Genomic DNA, 16,299 nt, shown 5'->3' on the forward strand with positions numbered 1-16,299 from the left:
TGAGAGGGAGGGAGAGAGCGCGAGAGAGACAGGGTGAGTGCGCGTGACGGACAGGGAGAGTGCGCATAAGAGAGAGGGAGATTGTGCGAGTGAGAGAGGGATAGCGTGCTTTACAGAGAGAGGTTGAGTGTGTGAGAGAAAGAGAGGAAGAGTGTGCGAGAGAGCGGGGGTGAGTGTGCGTGAGAGCGGGGGAGAGTGGGCGTGAGAGCGCGGGAGAGTGTGCGTGAGAGCGTGGGAGAGTGTGCGTGAGAGCGCGGGAGAGTGTGCGTGAGAGACAGGGAGAGTGTGCGTGAGAGACAGGGAGAGTGTGCGTGAGAGACAGGGAGAGTGTGCGTGAGAGACAAGGAGAGTGTGCGTTAGAGAGGGAGAGTGCGCGTGAGAGAGAGGGAGAGTGCGCGTGAGAGCGGGGGAGAGAGTGCGTGAGAGCGGGGGAGAGTGGGCGTGTGAGCGAACGAGAGTGTGCCTGAGTGAGGGGGAGAGTGTGCGTGAGAGACGGGGAGAGTGTGCGTGAGAGACGGGGAGAGTGTACGTGAGAGACGGGGAGAGTGTGCGTGAGAGACGGGGAGAGTGCGCGTGAGAGACGGGGAGAGTGCGCGTGAGAGACGGGGAGAGTGCGCGTGAGAGAGAGGGAGAGCGCGCGTGAGAGAGAGGGAGAGCGCGCGTGAGAGAGAGGGAAAGCGCGCGTGAGAGAGAGGGAGAGCGTGCGTGAGAGACAGGGAGTGTGTGCGTGAGAGACAGGGGGAGTGTGCGTGAGAGACAGGTAGAGTGCGCGTGAGAGACAGGGAGAGAGTGCGTTAGAGAGAGGGAGAGTGCGTGTGAGAGAGAGGGAGATTGTGCATGAGAGAGAGGGAGTGTGCGCTTGAGAGAGATGGAGAGTGTGCGTGAGAGAATGGGAGAGTGAAAGTGTGAGAGAGAGGGAGAGTCTGTGTAAGAGAGAGGGAGTGTGTGTGTGAGATAGAGGGAGATTGTGCGTGAGAGAGAGGGAGAGTGCGCTTGAGAGAGAGAGGGTGTGTGTGTTAGAGAGAGAGGGAGCGAGTGTGTGTGTGTGTGTGTGTGTGTGTGTATGTGTGTGTGTGAGAGAGGGAGAGTGTGTGAGAGAGAGGGAGTGTATTGGTGAAAGAGGGAGTTTGTGAGAGAGAGAGGGAGTGTGTGAGAGAGAGAGGGAGTGTGTGAGAGAGAGGGAGTGTGTGAGAGAGAAGGAGTGTGTGCGTGAGAGAAAGGGAGAGTGTGCGTTAGAAAGAAGGAGATTGTGCGCGTGCTTGAGAGAGCGAGAGAGTGTGCGTGAGAGAGAGGGAGAATGCGCGTGAGAGAGATGGTGAGTGCGCGTGAGAGATTGGGAGAGTGAGAGTGTTAAGAGAGGGAGAGACTGTGTAAGAGAGAGGGAGAGTGTGCTTGAGAGAGAGAGGATGTGTGTGAGAGAGAGAGGGAGAGTGTGTGAGAGAGCGGGAGCGAGAGTGCGCATGAGAGAGAGGAAGATTGTGCATGAGAGAGAGGGAGAGTGCGCGTGAGAGCGGGGGATTGAGTGCGTGAGAGCGAGGGAGAGTGTGCGTGAAAGCGAGGGAGAGTGTGCGTGTGAGAGTGGGAGAGTGTGCGTGAGAGACAGGGAGAGTGTGCGTGAGAGCGAGGGAGAGTGTGCGTGAGTTAGAGGGAGAGTGTACGTGAGAGATGGTGAGAGTGTGTGAGAGAGGGAGAGTTTTGGTGAAAGAGGGAGTGTGTGTGAGAGAGAAGGAGTGTGTGATAGAGAGAGGGAGTGTATGCGTGAGAGAGTGGGAGAGTGTGCATGAGAGAGAGGGAGAGTGTGCGTGAGAGAGAGGGAGAGTGTGCGTGAGAGAGAGGGAGAGTGCGCGTGAGAGAGATGGAGAGTGCGTGTGAGAGATTGAGAGAGTGAGAGTGTTAAGAGAGGGAGAGTCTGTGTAAGAGAGAGGGAGAGTGTGCTTGAGAGAGTGAGGGTGAGTGTGTGAGAGAGAGAGGGAGAGTTGTGAGAGAGCGGGAGCGAGAGGGCGCATGAGAGAGAGGGAGATTGTGCATGAGAGAGATGGAGAGTGTGCTTGAGAAAGAGAGGGTGAGTGTGTGAGAGGGAGAGGGAGAGTGTGTGAGAGAGCGGGCGAGAGTGCGCGTGAGAGCGGGGCAGAGGGCGCGTGAGAGCGGGGAAGAGAGTGCATGAGAGCGGGGGAGATTGGGTGTGAAAGCGGGGGAAAGTGGGCGTGAGAGCGAATGAGAGTGTGCCTGAGAGAGGGGGAGAGTGTGCGTGAGAGACGGGGAGAGTGTGCGTGAGAGAGAGGGGTAGTTGCGTGAGAGAGAATGATAGTGTACGTTAGAGAGAGGGAGATGGTGCGTGAGAGATAGAGGGAGAGTTCGCGTGAGAGAGAGAGCGAGAGTGCGCATGAGAGAGAGGGAGAGCGCGCGTGAGACAGAGGGAAAGTGTGCGTGAGGGAGAGGGAGAGTTTTGGTGAAAGAGGGAGTGTGTGAGAGAGTGGAAGAGTTTGTTTGAGAGATAGGGATCGTGTGCATGAGAGAGAGAGAGAGGGAGAGCACGCGTGAGAGAGAGAACGAGAGTGCGCGTGAGAGAGAGGGAGAGTGCGCATGAGAAAGAGGGAGAGTGCGCGTGAGAGAGAGGGAGAGTGTGCTTGAGAGAGAGAGAGAGTGTGCGTGAGAGAGAGGGAGAGTGTGTGTGTGTCAGAGAGGGAGAGTGTGAGAGAGATGGTGAGTTTTGGTGAAAGAGGGTGTGTGAGAGAGAGAGAGAGGGAGTATGTGTAAGAGCGAGGGAGAGTGTGCTTGAGAGCGAGGGAGATTGTGCGTGAGAGCGAGGGAGAGTGTGCTTGAGAGAGAGAGAGAGTGTGCGTGAGAGAGAGGGAGAGTGTGTGTGTGTCAGAGAGGGAGAGTGTGAGAGAGAGGGAGAGTGTGAGAGAGATGGTGAGTTTTGGTGAAAGAGGGTGTGTGAGAGAGAGAGAGGGAGTATGTGTAAGAGCGAGGGAGAGTGTGCGTGAGAGCGAGGGAGAGTGTGCTTGAGAGACAGGGAGAGTGTGCGTGATAGACAGGGAGAGTGTGCGTGAGAGCGAGGGAGAGTGTGCGTGAGTTAGAGGGAGAGTGTGCGTGAGAGATGGTGAGTTTTGGTGAAAGAGGGTGTGTGAGAGAGAGAGAGGGAGTATGTGTAAGAGCGAGGGAGAGTGTGCGTGAGAGCGAGGGAGAGTGTGCTTGAGAGCGAGGGAGATTGTGCGTGAGAGCGAGGGAGAGAGTGCGTGAGAGACAGGGAGAGTGTGCGTGATAGACAGGAAGAGTGTGCGTGAGAGCGAGGGAGAGTGTGCGTGAGTTAGAGGGAGAGTGTGCGTGAGAGATGGTGAGAGTGTGTGAGAGAGAGGGAGAGTTTTGGTGAAAGAGGGAGTGTGTGAGAGAGAGAGGGAGTGTATGCGTGAGGGAGTGGGAGAGTGTGCGTGAGAGAGAGGGAGAGTGTGCGTGAGAGAGAGGGAGAGTGTGCGTGAGAGAGAGGGAGAGTGTGCGTGAGAGAGAGGGAGAGTGCGCGTGAGAGAGATGGAGTGTGCGCGTGAGAGATTGAGAGAGTGAGAGTGTTAAGAGAGAGAGAGTCTGTGTAAGAGAGAGGGAGAGTGTGCTTGAGAGAGAGAGGGTGAGTGTGTGAGAGAGAGAGGGAGAGTGTGTGAGAGAGCGGAAGCGAGAGTGCGCATGAGAGAGAGGGAGATTGTGCATGAGAGAGATGGAGAGTGCGCTTGAGAAAGAGAGGGTGAGTGTGTTAGAGAGAGAGGGAGAGTGTGCGTGAGAGAGAGGGAGAGTGTGCGTGAGAGAGAGGGAGAGTGTGCGTGAGAGAGAGGGAGAGTGCGCGTGAGAGAGATGGAGTGTGCGCGTGAGAGATTGAGAGAGTGAGAGTGTTAAGAGAGAGAGAGTCTGTGTAAGAGAGAGGGAGAGTGTGCTTGAGAGAGAGAGGGTGAGTGTGTGAGAGAGAGAGGGAGAGTGTGTGAGAGAGCGGAAGCGAGAGTGCGCATGAGAGAGAGGGAGATTGTGCATGAGAGAGATGGAGAGTGCGCTTGAGAAAGAGAGGGTGAGTGTGTTAGAGAGAGAGGGAGAGTGCGCGTGAGAGAGATGGAGTGTGCGCGTGAGAGATTGAGAGAGTGTGAGTGTTAAGAGAGAGAGAGTCTGTGTAAGAGAGAGGGAGAGTGTGCTTGAGAGAGAGAGGGTGAGTGTGTGAGAGAGAGAGGGAGAGTGTGTGAGAGAGCGGAAGCGAGAGTGCGCATGAGAGAGAGGGAGATTGTGCATGAGAGAGATGGAGAGTGCGCTTGAGAAAGAGAGGGTGAGTGTGTTAGAGAGAGAGGGAGAGTGTGTGAGAGAGCGGGCGAGAGTGCGCGTGAGAGCGGGGGAAAGTGGGCGTGAGAGCGAACGAGAGTGTGCCTGAGTGAGGGGGAGAGTGTGCGTGAGAGACGGGGAGAGTGTGCGTGAGAGACGGGGAGAGTGTGCGTGAGAGACGGGGAGAGTGTGCGTGAGAGACGGGGAGAGTGTGCGTGAGAGACGGGGAGAATGCGCGTGAGAGAGAGGGAGAGCGCGCGTGAGAGAGAGGGAGAGCGCGCGTGAGAGAGAGGGAGAGCGTGCGTGCGAGACAGGGAGTGTGTGCGTGAGAGACAGGGGGAGTGTGCGTGAGAGACAGGTAGAGTGCGCGTGAGAGACAGGGAGAGAGTGCGTTAGAGAGAGGGAGAGTGTGTGTGAGAGAGAGGGAGATTGTGCGTGAGAGAGAGGGAGTGTGCGCTTGAGAGAGATGGAGAGTGTGCGTGAGAGAATGGGAGAGTGAAAGTGTGAGAGAGAGGGAGAGTCTGTGTAAGAGAGAGGGAGTGTGTGTGTGAGAGAGAGGGAGATTGTGCGTGAGAGACAGGGAGAGTGCGCTTGAGAGAGAGAGGGTGAGTGTGTTAGAGAGAGAGGGAGCGAGTGTGTGTGTGTGTGTGTGTGTGTATGTGTGTGTGAGAGAGAGGGAGAGTGTGTGAGGGAGAGGGAGTGTATTGGTGAAAGAGGGAGTTTGTGAGAGAGAGAGGGAGTGTGTGAGAGAGAGAGGGAGTGTGTGAGAGAGAGGGAGTGTGTGAGAGAGAGGGAGTGTGTGCGTGAGAAAAAGGGAGAGTGTGCGTTAGAAAGAGGGAGATTGTGCGCGTGCTTGAGAGAGCGAGAGAGTGTGCGTGAGAGAGAGGGAGAATGCGCGTAAGAGAGATGGTGAGTGCGCGTGAGAGATTGGGAGAGTGAGAGTGTTAAGAGAGGGAGAGTCTATGTAAGAGAGAGGGAGAGTGTGCTTGAGAGAGAGAGGGTGTGTGTGAGAGAGAGAGGGAGAGTGTGTGAGAGAGCGGGAGCGAGAGTGCGCATGAGAGAGAGGGAGATTGTGCATGAGAGAGAGGGAGAGTGCGCGTGAGAGCGGGGGATTGAGTGCGTGAGAGCGAGGGAGAGTGTGCGTGAAAGCGAGGGAGAGTGTGCGTGTGAGAGTGGGAGAGTGTGCGTGAGAGACAGGGAGAGTGTACGTGAGAACGAGGAAGAGTGTGCGTGAGTTAGAGGGAGAGTGTGCGTGAGAGATGGTGAGAGTGTGTGAGAGAGAGGGAGAGTTTTGGTGAAAGAGGGAGTGTGTGAGAGAGAGAGGGAGTGTATGCGTGAGGGAGTGGGAGAGTGTGCTTGAGAGAGAGGGAGAGTGTGCGTGAGAGAGAGGGAGAGTGCGCGTGAGAGAGAGGGAGAGGGCGGGTGAGAGAGTGGGAGAGTGCGCGTGAGAGAGAGGGAGAGTGCGCGTGAGAGAGAGGGAGAGTGCGCGTGAGAGAGAGGGAGAGTGCGCGTGAGAGATTGGGAGAGTGCGCGTGAGAGAGAAGGAGAGTGCGCGTGAGAGAGAGGGAGAGTGCGCTTGAGAGAGAGGGAGAGTGCGCGTGAGAGAGAGGGAGAGTGCGCGTGAGAGAGAGGGAGAGTGCGGGTGAGAGAGAGGGAGAGTGCGGGTGAGAGAGTGGGAGAGTGCGCGTGAGAGAGAGGGAGAGTGCTCGTGAGAGAGAGGGAGAGTGCGCGTGAGAGAGAGGGACAGTGCGCGTGAGAGAGAGGGAGAGTGCGCGTGAGAGAGAGGGAGAGTGCGCGTGAGAGAGTGGGAGAGTGCGCGTGAGAGAGAGGGAGAGTGCGCGTGAGAGAGAGGGAGAGTGCGCGTGAGAGAGAGGGAGAGTGCGCGTGAGAGAGAGGGAGAGTGCGCGTGAGAGAGTTGGAGAGTGCGCGTGAGAGAGTGGGAGAGTGCGCGTTAGAGAGAGGGAGAGTGCGCGTGAGAGAGAGGGAGAGTGCGCGTGAGAGTTCGGGAGAGTGCGCGTGAGAGAGAGGGAGAGTGCGCGTGAGAGAGAGGGAGAGTGTACGTGAGAGCGAGGGAGAGTGTGCGTGAGTTAGAGGGAGAGTGTGCGTGAGAGATGGTGAGAGTGTGTGAGAGAGAGGGAGAGTTTTGGTGAAAGAGGGAGTGTGTGAGAGAGAGAGGGAGTGTGTGATAGAGAGAGGGAGTGTATGCGTGAGAGAGTGGGAGAGTGTGCATGAGAGAGAGGGAGAGTGTGCGTGAGAGAGATGGAGAGTGTGCGTGAGAGTGAGGGAGAGTGCGCGTGAGAGAGATGGAGAGTGCGTGTGAGAGATTGAGAGAGTGAGAGTGTTAAGAGAGGGAGAGTCTGTGTAAGAGAGAGGGAGAGTGTGCTTGAGAGAGTGAGGGTGAGTGTGTGAGAGAGAGAGGGAGAGTTGTGAGAGAGCGGGAGCGAGAGTGCGCATGAGAGAGAGGGAGATTGTGCATGAGGGAAAGGGAGATTGTGCATGAGAGAAATGGAGAGTGTGCTTGAGAAAGAGAGGGTGAGTGTGTTAGAGTGAGAGGGAGAGTGTGTGAGAGAGCGGGCGAGAGTGCACGTGAGAGCGGGACAGAGGGTGCGTGAGAGCGGGGAAGAGAGTGCATGAGAGCGGGGGAGATTGGGTGTGAAAGCGGGGGAAAGTGGGCGTGAGAGCGAATGAGAGTGTGCCTGAGAGAGGGGGAGAGTTTGCGTGAGAGACGGGGAGAGTGTGCGTGAGAGACGGGGAGAGTGTGCGTGAGAGACGGGGAGAGTGTGCGTGAGAGAGAGGGGTAGTTGCGTGAGAGAGAATGATAGTGTACGTTAGAGAGAGGGAGATGGTGCGTGAGAGATAGAGGGAGAGTTCGCGTGAGAGAGAGAGCGAGAGTGCGCATGAGAGAGAGGGAGAGCGCGCGTGAGACAGAGGGAAAGTGTGCGTGAGGGAGAGGGAGAGTTTTGGTGAAAGAGGGAGTGTGTGAGAGAGTGGAAGAGTTTGTTTGAGAGATAGGGATCGTGTGCGTGAGAGAGAGAGAGGGAGAGCACGCGTGAGAGAGAGAACGAGAGTGCGCGTGAGAGAGAGGGAGAGTGCGCATGAGAAAGAGGGAGAGTGCGCGTGAGAGAGAGGGAGAGTGTGCTTGAGAGAGAGAGAGAGTGTGCGTGAGAGTGAGGGAGAATGTGTGTGTGTCAGAGAGGGAGAGTGTGAGAGAGAGGGAGAGTGTGAGAGAGATGGTGAGTTTTGGTGAAAGAGGGTGTGTGAGAGTGAGAGAGAGGGAGTATGTGTAAGAGCGAGCGAGAGTGTGCGTGAGAGCGAGGGAGAGTGTGCTTGAGAGCGAGGTAGATTGTGCGTGAGAGCGAGGGAGAGATTGCGTGAGAGACAGGGAGAGTGTACGTGAGAACGAGGAAGAGTGTGCGTGAGTTAGAGGGAGAGTGTGCGTGAGAGATGGTGAGAGTGTGTGAGAGAGAGGGAGAGTTTTGGTGAAAGAGGGAGTGTGTGAGAGAGAGAGGGAGTGTATGCGTGAGGGAGTGGGAGAGTGTGCTTGAGAGAGAGGGAGAGTGTGCGTGAGAGAGAGGGAGAGTGCGCGTGAGAGAGAGGGAGAGGGCGGGTGAGAGAGTGGGAGAGTGCGCGTGAGAGAGAGGGAGAGTGCGCGTGAGAGAGAGGGAGAGTGCGCGTGAGAGAGAGGGAGAGTGCGCGTGAGAGAGAGTGAGAGTGCGCGTGAGAGATTGGGAGAGTGCGCGTGAGAGAGAAGGAGAGTGCGCGTGAGAGAGAGGGAGAGTGCGCTTGAGAGAGAGGGAGAGTGCGCGTGAGAGAGATGGAGAGTGCGCGTGAGAGAGAGGGAGAGTGCGGGTGAGAGAGAGGGAGAGTGCGGGTGAGAGAGTGGGAGAGTGCGCGTGAGAGAGAGGGAGAGTGCTCGTGAGAGAGAGGGAGAGTGCGCGTGAGAGAGAGGGACAGTGCGCGTGAGAGAGAGGGAGAGTGCGCGTGAGAGAGAGGGAGAGTGCGCGTGAGAGAGTGGGAGAGTGCGCGTGAGAGAGAGGGAGAGTGCGCGTGAGAGAGAGGGAGAGTGCGCGTGAGAGAGAGGGAGAGTGCGCGTGAGAGAGTGGGAGAGTGCGCGTGAGAGAGTGGGAGAGTGCGCGTTAGATAGAGGGAGAGTGCGCGTGAGAGAGAGGGAGAGTGCGCGTGAGAGTTTGGGAGAGTGCGCGTGAGAGAGAGGGAGAGTGCGCGTGAGAGAGAGGGAGAGTGTACGTGAGAGCGAGGGAGAGTGTGCGTGAGTTAGAGGGAGAGTGTGCGTGAGAGATGGTGAGAGTGTGTGAGAGAGAGGGAGAGTTTTGGTGAAAGAGGGAGTGTGTGAGAGAGAGAGGGAGTGTGTGATAGAGAGAGGGAGTGTATGCGTGAGAGAGTGGGAGAGTGTGCATGAGAGAGAGGGAGAGTGTGCGTGAGAGATAGGGAGAGTGTGCGTGAGAGTGAGGGAGAGTGCGCGTGAGAGAGATGGAGAGTGCGTGTGAGAGATTGAGAGAGTGAGAGTGTTAAGAGAGGGAGAGTCTGTGTAAGAGAGAGGGAGAGTGTGCTTGAGAGAGTGAGGGTGAGTGTGTGAGAGAGAGAGGGAGAGTTGTGAGAGAGCGGGAGCGAGAGTGCGCATGAGAGAGAGGGAGATTGTGCATGAGGGAAAGGGAGATTGTGCATGAGAGAAATGGAGAGTGTGCTTGAGAAAGAGAGGGTGAGTGTGTTAGAGTGAGAGGGAGAGTGTGTGAGAGAGCGGGCGAGAGTGCACGTGAGAGCGGGACAGAGGGTGCGTGAGAGCGGGGAAGAGAGTGCATGAGAGCGGGGGAGATTGGGTGTGAAAGCGGGGGAAAGTGGGCGTGAGAGCGAATGAGAGTGTGCCTGAGAGAGGGGGAGAGTTTGCGTGAGAGACGGGGAGAGTGTGCGTGAGAGACGGGGAGAGTGTGCGTGAGAGACGGGGAGAGTGTGCGTGAGAGAGAGGGGTAGTTGCGTGAGAGAGAATGATAGTGTACGTTAGAGAGAGGGAGATGGTGCGTGAGAGATAGAGGGAGAGTTCGCGTGAGAGAGAGAGCGAGAGTGCGCATGAGAGAGAGGGAGAGCGCGCGTGAGACAGAGGGAAAGTGTGCGTGAGGGAGAGGGAGAGTTTTGGTGAAAGAGGGAGTGTGTGAGAGAGTGGAAGAGTTTGTTTGAGAGATAGGGATCGTGTGCGTGAGAGAGAGAGAGGGAGAGCACGCGTGAGAGAGAGAACGAGAGTGCGCGTGAGAGAGAGGGAGAGTGCGCATGAGAAAGAGGGAGAGTGCGCGTGAGAGAGAGGGAGAGTGTGCTTGAGAGAGAGAGAGAGTGTGCGTGAGAGTGAGGGAGAATGTGTGTGTGTCAGAGAGGGAGAGTGTGAGAGAGAGGGAGAGTGTGAGAGAGATGGTGAGTTTTGGTGAAAGAGGGTGTGTGAGAGTGAGAGAGAGGGAGTATGTGTAAGAGCGAGCGAGAGTGTGCGTGAGAGCGAGGGAGAGTGTGCTTGAGAGCGAGGTAGATTGTGCGTGAGAGCGAGGGAGAGATTGCGTGAGAGACAGGGAGAGTGTGCGTGATAGACAGGGAGAGTGTGCGTGTGAGAGAGGGAGAGTGTGCGTGAGAAAGAGTGAGAGTGTGCGTGAGAGGGAGGGAGAGTGTGCGTGAGAGGGAGTGAGAGTGTGCGTTAGAAAGAGGGAGATTGTGCGTGTGCTTGAGAGAGCGAGAGAGTGTGCGTGAGAGCGAGAGGGAGAGTACGCATGAGATTGAGCGAGAGAGCGCGTGAGAGAGTGGGAGAGTGTGCCTGAGAGAGGGGGAGAGTGTGCGTGAGAGAGAGAGAGAGGGTGAGTGTGTGAGAGAGCAGGGGAGATTGCGCGTGAGAGCGGGGGAGAGAGTGCGTGAGAGTGAGGGAGAGTGTGCGTGAGAGCGAGGGAGCGTGTGCGTGAGAGAGAGGGAGCGTGTGCGTGAGAGACAGGGAGAGACTGCGTGAGAGACAGGGAGAGTCTGCGTGAGGGACAGGGAGAGTCTGTGTGAGAGACAGGGAGAGTCTGCGTGATAGAGAGGAAGAGTTTGTTTGAGAGAGAATGTGGTGGAGAGTGTGTGGTGGAGAGTGTGTGAGAGAGAGGGAGTGTGTGAGAGAGAGAGGGAGTGTGTGAGAGAGAGAGGGAGTGTGTGCGTGACAGAGAGAGCGAGAGTGTGCCTGAGAGCGTGGGAGAGTGTACGAGGGAGAGTGTGCGTGAGAGAGGGGGAGCGCGCGTGAGAGTGAGGGAGAGTGCGCGTGAGAGGTTGGGAGAGTGCGAGTGTGAGAGGGAGAGTGTGTGTGTGAGAGAGCGAAAGTCTGTGTGGGATAGAGAGGGAGAGTGTGCGTGCGAGACCGGGAGAGCGTGCGTGCGAGACCGGGAGAGCGTGCGTGCGAGACCGGGAGAGCGTGCGTGCGAGACCGGGAGAGCGTGCGTGCGAGACCGGGAGAGCGTGCGTGCGAGTCCGGGAGAGCGTGCTTGCGAGACCGGGAGAGCGTGCGTGCGAGTCCGGGAGAGTGTGCGTGCGAGACCGGGAGAGTGTGCGTGAGAGACCGGGAGAGTGTGCGTGAGAGACCGGGAGAGTGTGCGTGAGAGAGAAGGATAGTGTGCGTTAGAGAGAGGGCTATTATGGGTGAGAGAGAGGGAGAGTGCGCTTGAGCGAGAGGGAGACTGCGCTTGAGAGAGAGGGAGAGTGCGCGTGAGAGAGAGGGAGAGTGCGCGTGAGAGAGAGGGAGAGTGCGCGTGAGAGAGAGGGTTAGTGCGCGTGAGAGAGAGGGAGAGTGCGGGTGAGAGAGTGGGAGAGTGCGCGTGAGAGAGAGGGAGAGTGCGCGTGAGAGAGAGGGAGAGTGCGCGTGAGAGAGAGGGAGAGTGCGCGTGAGAGAGAGGGAGAGTGCGCGTGAGAGAGTGGGAGAGTGCGCGTGAGAGAGAGGGAGAGTGCGCGTGAGAGAGAGGGAGAGTGCGCGTGAGAGAGAGGGAGAGTGCGCGTGAGAGAGTGGGAGAGTGCGCGTGAGAGAGTGGGAGAGTGCGCGTGAGAGAGAGGGAGAGTGCGCGTGAGAGAGAGGGAGAGTGCGCGTGAGAGAGAGGGAGAGTGCGCGTGAGAGTTCGGGAGAGTGCGCGTGAGAGAGAGGGAGAGTGCGCGTGAGAGAGAGGGAGAGTGCGCGTGAGAGAGAGGGAGAGTGTGCCTGAGTTAGAGGGAGAGTGTGCGTGAGAGATGGTGAGAGTGTGTGAGAGAGAGGGAGAGTTTTGGTGAAAGATGGAGTGTGTGAGAGAGAGAGGGAGTGTGTGCGTGAGAGAGAGGGAGATTGTGCGTGAGAGAGAGTGAGAGTGTGCTTGGGAGAGAGAGCGAGTACGCATGAGATATTGGGAGAGTGAGAGTGTGAGAGAGAGGGAGTGTGTGTGTGAGAGAGTGAGAGGGAGAGTTTGTGTGAGATAGAGGGAGGGAGAGAGTGTGTGAGAGCGAGGGAAGGAGAGAGTGTGTGAGAGCGTGGGAGAGTTTGATTGAGAGTGAGGGGGAGTGTGCGTGAGAGCGAGGGAGAGCGTGCGTGAGAGCGAGGGAGAGTGTGCGTGAGAGAGAGGGAGAGTGTGCGTGAGAGACAGGGAGATGTTCGTGAGAGACAGGGAGATGTGCGTGAGAGAGAAGGATAGTGTGCGTTAGAGAGAGGGAGATTGTGCGTGAGAGAGCGAGCGAGTGTGCGTGAGAGAGAGAGTGGGAGAGTACGCGTAAGAGAGAGGGAGAGTGCGCGTGAGAAAGAGGGAGAGTGCGCATGAGTGGTTGGGAGAGTGAGAGTGTGAGAGTGGGAGCGTCTGTGTGAGAGAGAGGGAGTGTGTGTGTGAGGGAGGGAGAGTGTGTGTGAGAGTTGGAGAGTGTGTCTGATAGAGTGACAGTGTGTGTGAGAGAGGGAGTGTGTGTGAGAGAGGGAGAGTGTGTGTGAGAGAGGGATAATGTGTGTACTTGTGTGTGGAAGAGAGGGAGAGTGTGGATGTGAGAGAAAGAGCGAGCGCATGTATGCATGTGCATGCGTGCGTGCATGTTTCTGAGAGAGAGCGAGCATATATGTGAGAGAGTGAATGACTGTGTGTGTGCATGGATGCACCAGCGTGCGTGTTTCTCTGTTTGTGAGTGTAAATACATTATAATTCAAGTGCAGCCAGACCAAGAATTTCACAGCTGTAACGTGATCTGCTGACATGTGAATTCAATGTCCCACCCAATGCAGTCATACACACCTCACACAATCTTCATCAACCCTACCACAGTTCTCGGTCTCCGTTTTCCACACCAGTAGCTCCATACACTGTTCCCGATCTCCAAATCCCAAACCACAATCACCATGCAGTTCCCAGTCTCCGTATCCCACACGTGAGCACCATGTACAGTTTTCAATCTCTATATCCCACACTGGGAGAACCGTGCACAGTTCCCGATCTTCATATACCACACTAGGAGCACCGTGCACAGTTCCTGGTCGCTGTATTCCACACCGGGAGCACCGTGCACTTCCACATCTCCGTATCCCACACCGGGATCAATGTGTAGTTCCCCGGGCTAGATATCCCACACCGGCAGCTCCATGCACAGTTTGCAGTCTCTTTATCCCACACCGGGAGCACCATGCACAGTTCCCGGTCTTCATATCCCACACTGGGATCACCGTATACAGTTCCCCGTCTCTGTAGCCCACACTGGGAGCACCGTGCACAATTCCTAGTCTCCATATCCCACACCGGGACCACCGTGCTCAGTTCCCGGTCTCCGCATCCCACACTGGGAGCACCACACCTAGTACCCCATCTCCGAATCTTACACCAGGAAAACTGTGCAGTTCCATGTCTCTGTATCCCACACAGAGACCACCGTGTATAGTTCCTGGTCTTCATATCCAATACCAGGAGCACTGTGCACAGTTCCCTGTTTCTGTACCTTATGCCGGGAGCACCGTGCACAGTTCCCTGTTTCTGTACCTTATGCCGGGAGCACCGTGCACAGTTCCCGTCTCCATATCACACACCGGGAGTACCGTGCACAGTTCCTTGTCTCTGTACGCCACACCAGGAGCATTGTGCACAGTTCCTGTTCTCCGAATCCCACACCAGGAGCATTCTACACAGTTCCCTGTCTCTGTACTCTACACTGGGAAAACCATCCTAGGTTTCCACACCCCTCTCTCACCTTCCAAACAGCACACCCTCCAGAGCCCGGAATGTGTGAGGAAGCCCAGGTCCTTAACATCCTTGTGCGCCTCCTCTTGGCTGCCATTGGTGCTGTTACAGATGCGGGCCTTCGAGTAGAGCCAGTAGTCGGTGCCAATGGCAATGGTCATCAGAGCAAAGGCAGCAAAGGCTCCTGTCGTGGCGAGAGCCAACTGCATGCCCCTCTCACACCAAACCATGGCTCATTGCCGGGCCGGAAATTGGAGGGTCGATGGGGGGAATGCTGGGGCTCCTCGGAGTTGGGGGTTCAAACACTCAGCCCCAGGGCTGGGACACACGGAAACAAGGAGGGTCGTCCATCCGGTCAGCAACTGAGGGTTCAAAGACGTGAAGAGGGGAGAAATGTGCAGTGGAGAGAGAGAGTGAGGGGAGGGAGAGAGAGAGGGGAGGGAGAGAGGGGAGGTAGAGAGGAGGAGGTAAAGAGAGGGGAGGAGAGGGAAAGAGAGAGGAGGGGAGAGAGAGAGAGGAAGAGAGAGGGGGAGGGAGAGAGAGGGGGAGGGACAGGGGGAGGGATAGAGGGGGAGGGAGAGAGAGGGGAGAGAGAGAGAGGGGAGGGAGAGAGAGGGGAGGGAGATGGAGGGTGTAGGGGTGAAAGAGCAGGGAAGGAGGTCAGACAATTGTTTAGTCCCCGCCACCCGCTTCACACCCACCACAAGGTAAAATGTTACCCCTCAGTTCCCTCCTTCCTTCCCCTCCCCTCCCCTCACTCCTTCTACTCCCCCATCCCCTCCCCTCCCCACCTTCCCCTCCCCTCCCTCCCCTCCCCTCCCCTCACTCCTTCTACTCCCCCATCCCCTCCCCTCCCCACCTTCCCCTCCCCTCCCTCCTTTCCTCCCATTGCCTTCATCTCGCCCCAACCTGAACTTGGCAAATGGAATCATGGGACCAATAGGTGGATGGGAGAGGATAGGGGGAGAAGAGGGAACAGGTAAGAGGAGGGGAGAGTGGAGGGAGAAGGAGGGAGAGAGGAGGGGAGGGAGGGAGGAGAGAGTGAGGAGGAGGGGGAGGGAGAGGAGAAGGAAAGGAGGAGGAGAGGAGGGAGAGGGGGAGGAGGTAGAGGGGGAGGAGGGAGAGGGGGAGAAGGGAGAGGGGGAGGGGGGAGAGGGGAAGAGGGTGGAGGGGGAAGGGGGGAGGGGGAGGGGGAAGGGGAGGGGGAGGGGAGGGGGAGGGAAGGGGGAGGGGAGGGGGAGGGGGAGGGGAGGGGGAGGGGGGAGGGGAGGGAGAGGGGGGGAGGGGGAGGGAGAGGGGGAGAGGGGGAGGAAAGGAGGAGAGGGGAGAGAGTGGTGATGAAAGAGGAGAGAGAAAGAGGGGAGAGAAAGATGGGGAGAGAAAGAGGGGGAGAGAAAGAGGGGGAGATAAAGAGGGAGAGAGAGGGAGGGGAGAGAGGGGGAGGGAAACGAGGGAGGGAAGAAGGGGGGAGAGGGGGGAGGGGAGAGAGGGGGAGGGGAGAGGGGAGGGGAGAGAGGGGGGGAGAGAGGGGGAGGGGGAGGAGAGGGGGAGGGGAGGGGGAGGGAGGGGAGAGAGGGGGAGGGAGAGAGGGGAGGGGTGGGATGGGGAGGGGAGGGGAGGGGGAGGGAGAGATGAGAGGAGAGAGAGGGGAGGGGAGAGAGGGGAGGGGAGGGATGGGGAGAGAGGGGAGGGGAGGGGAGGGAGAGTGGGGAAGGGAGGGAGAGAGGGGAAGGGAGGGATGGGAAGGGAGGGATGGGGAGGGAGGGTGGAGGAGGGATGGGGAGAGAGGGGAGGGGAGAGTGGGGAGGGAGAGAGGGGAGGGGAGAGATGGGGAGGGAGGGGGAGGGATGGGGAGAGAGGGGAGAGGAGGGATGGGGAGAGAGGGGCGAGGGGGAAGGGGAGAAAGGGATGGGGAGAGGGGGGATGGGGAGAGAGGGGAGAGGGGGTTGGGGAGAGGGGAGGGATGGGGAGGGGAGAGAAGGGAGGCGAGGGATGGGAGGGGAGGGGATGGATGGGGAGGGATGGGGAGGGGAGGGATGTGGAGGGGAGGGGAGAGGAGGGGAGGGGAGAGGAGGGGAGGGATGTGGAGGGGAGAGAAGGGAGAGAAGGGAGGGGAGGGAGGGGGAGGGGAGGGGAGGGAGGGGAGAGTGGGGGAGGGAGAGAGGGGAGGGGAGGGATGAAGAGGGAGGGGAAAGGAGGGGGAGGGAGAGAGGGGAGGGGAGAGAGGGGAGGGGAGAGATGGGGAGGGATGGGGAGGGAGGGGAGGGATGGGGAGGGAGGGGAGAGAGGGGAGGGGAGGGGAGGGGAGAGGGGGGAGGGATGGGGAGGGAGGGGAGAGAGGGGAGGGGAGGGATAAGGAGAGAGGGGAAGGGAGGGATGGGGAGGGATGGGGAGGGGAGGGGAGGGGAGGGAGAGTGGGGAGGGGAGGGAGAGGGGAGGGGAGGGATGGGGAGGGAGGTGGTGGGATGGGGAGAGAGGGGGAGGGGAGGGAGGGGAGAGGAGGGATGGGGAGAGGGGGAGGGATGGGGAGAGAGGGGGAGGGATGGGGAGAGAGGGGGAGGGGAGGGAGGGGGAGGGGGAGGGGAGTGGAGGGAGGGGAGAGAGGGGGAGAGAGAGAGGGGAGGGGAGGGATGGGGAGGTAGGGGAGAGAGGGGAGGGGAGAGAGGGGATGGGGAGAGGGGGAGGGATGGGGAGAGGGGGAGGGATGGGGAGAGGGGGAGGGATGGGGAGAGGGGGAGGGATGGGGAGAGGGGGAGGGATGGGGAGAGGGGGAGGGATGGGGAGAGGGGGAGGGGAGAGAGGGAGAGAGGGGAGGGGGGAAGGG

At 58.6% G+C, this 16,299-nt stretch overlaps 1 protein-coding gene across 1 annotated transcript in view; it reads right to left on the reverse strand.

Annotated features, from left to right (window-relative positions):
* Window positions 1-16,299, reverse strand: part of LOC138756404 (voltage-dependent calcium channel gamma-8 subunit-like) — a 73,482-nt gene that overhangs the window by 54,690 nt on the left and 2,493 nt on the right. Inside the window, exon 2 of the mRNA XM_069922897.1 lies at window positions 13,486-13,837. Within this exon, the coding sequence (XP_069778998.1) occupies window positions 13,486-13,705 (220 nt within the window). The 5' untranslated portion in view covers window positions 13,706-13,837. The remainder of the gene's footprint in view (window positions 1-13,485; window positions 13,838-16,299) is intronic.

The sequence above is a fragment of the Narcine bancroftii genome, chromosome 3 (assembly GCF_036971445.1).
Source record: "Narcine bancroftii isolate sNarBan1 chromosome 3, sNarBan1.hap1, whole genome shotgun sequence".
Lineage (NCBI taxonomy): Eukaryota > Metazoa > Chordata > Chondrichthyes > Torpediniformes > Narcinidae > Narcine > Narcine bancroftii.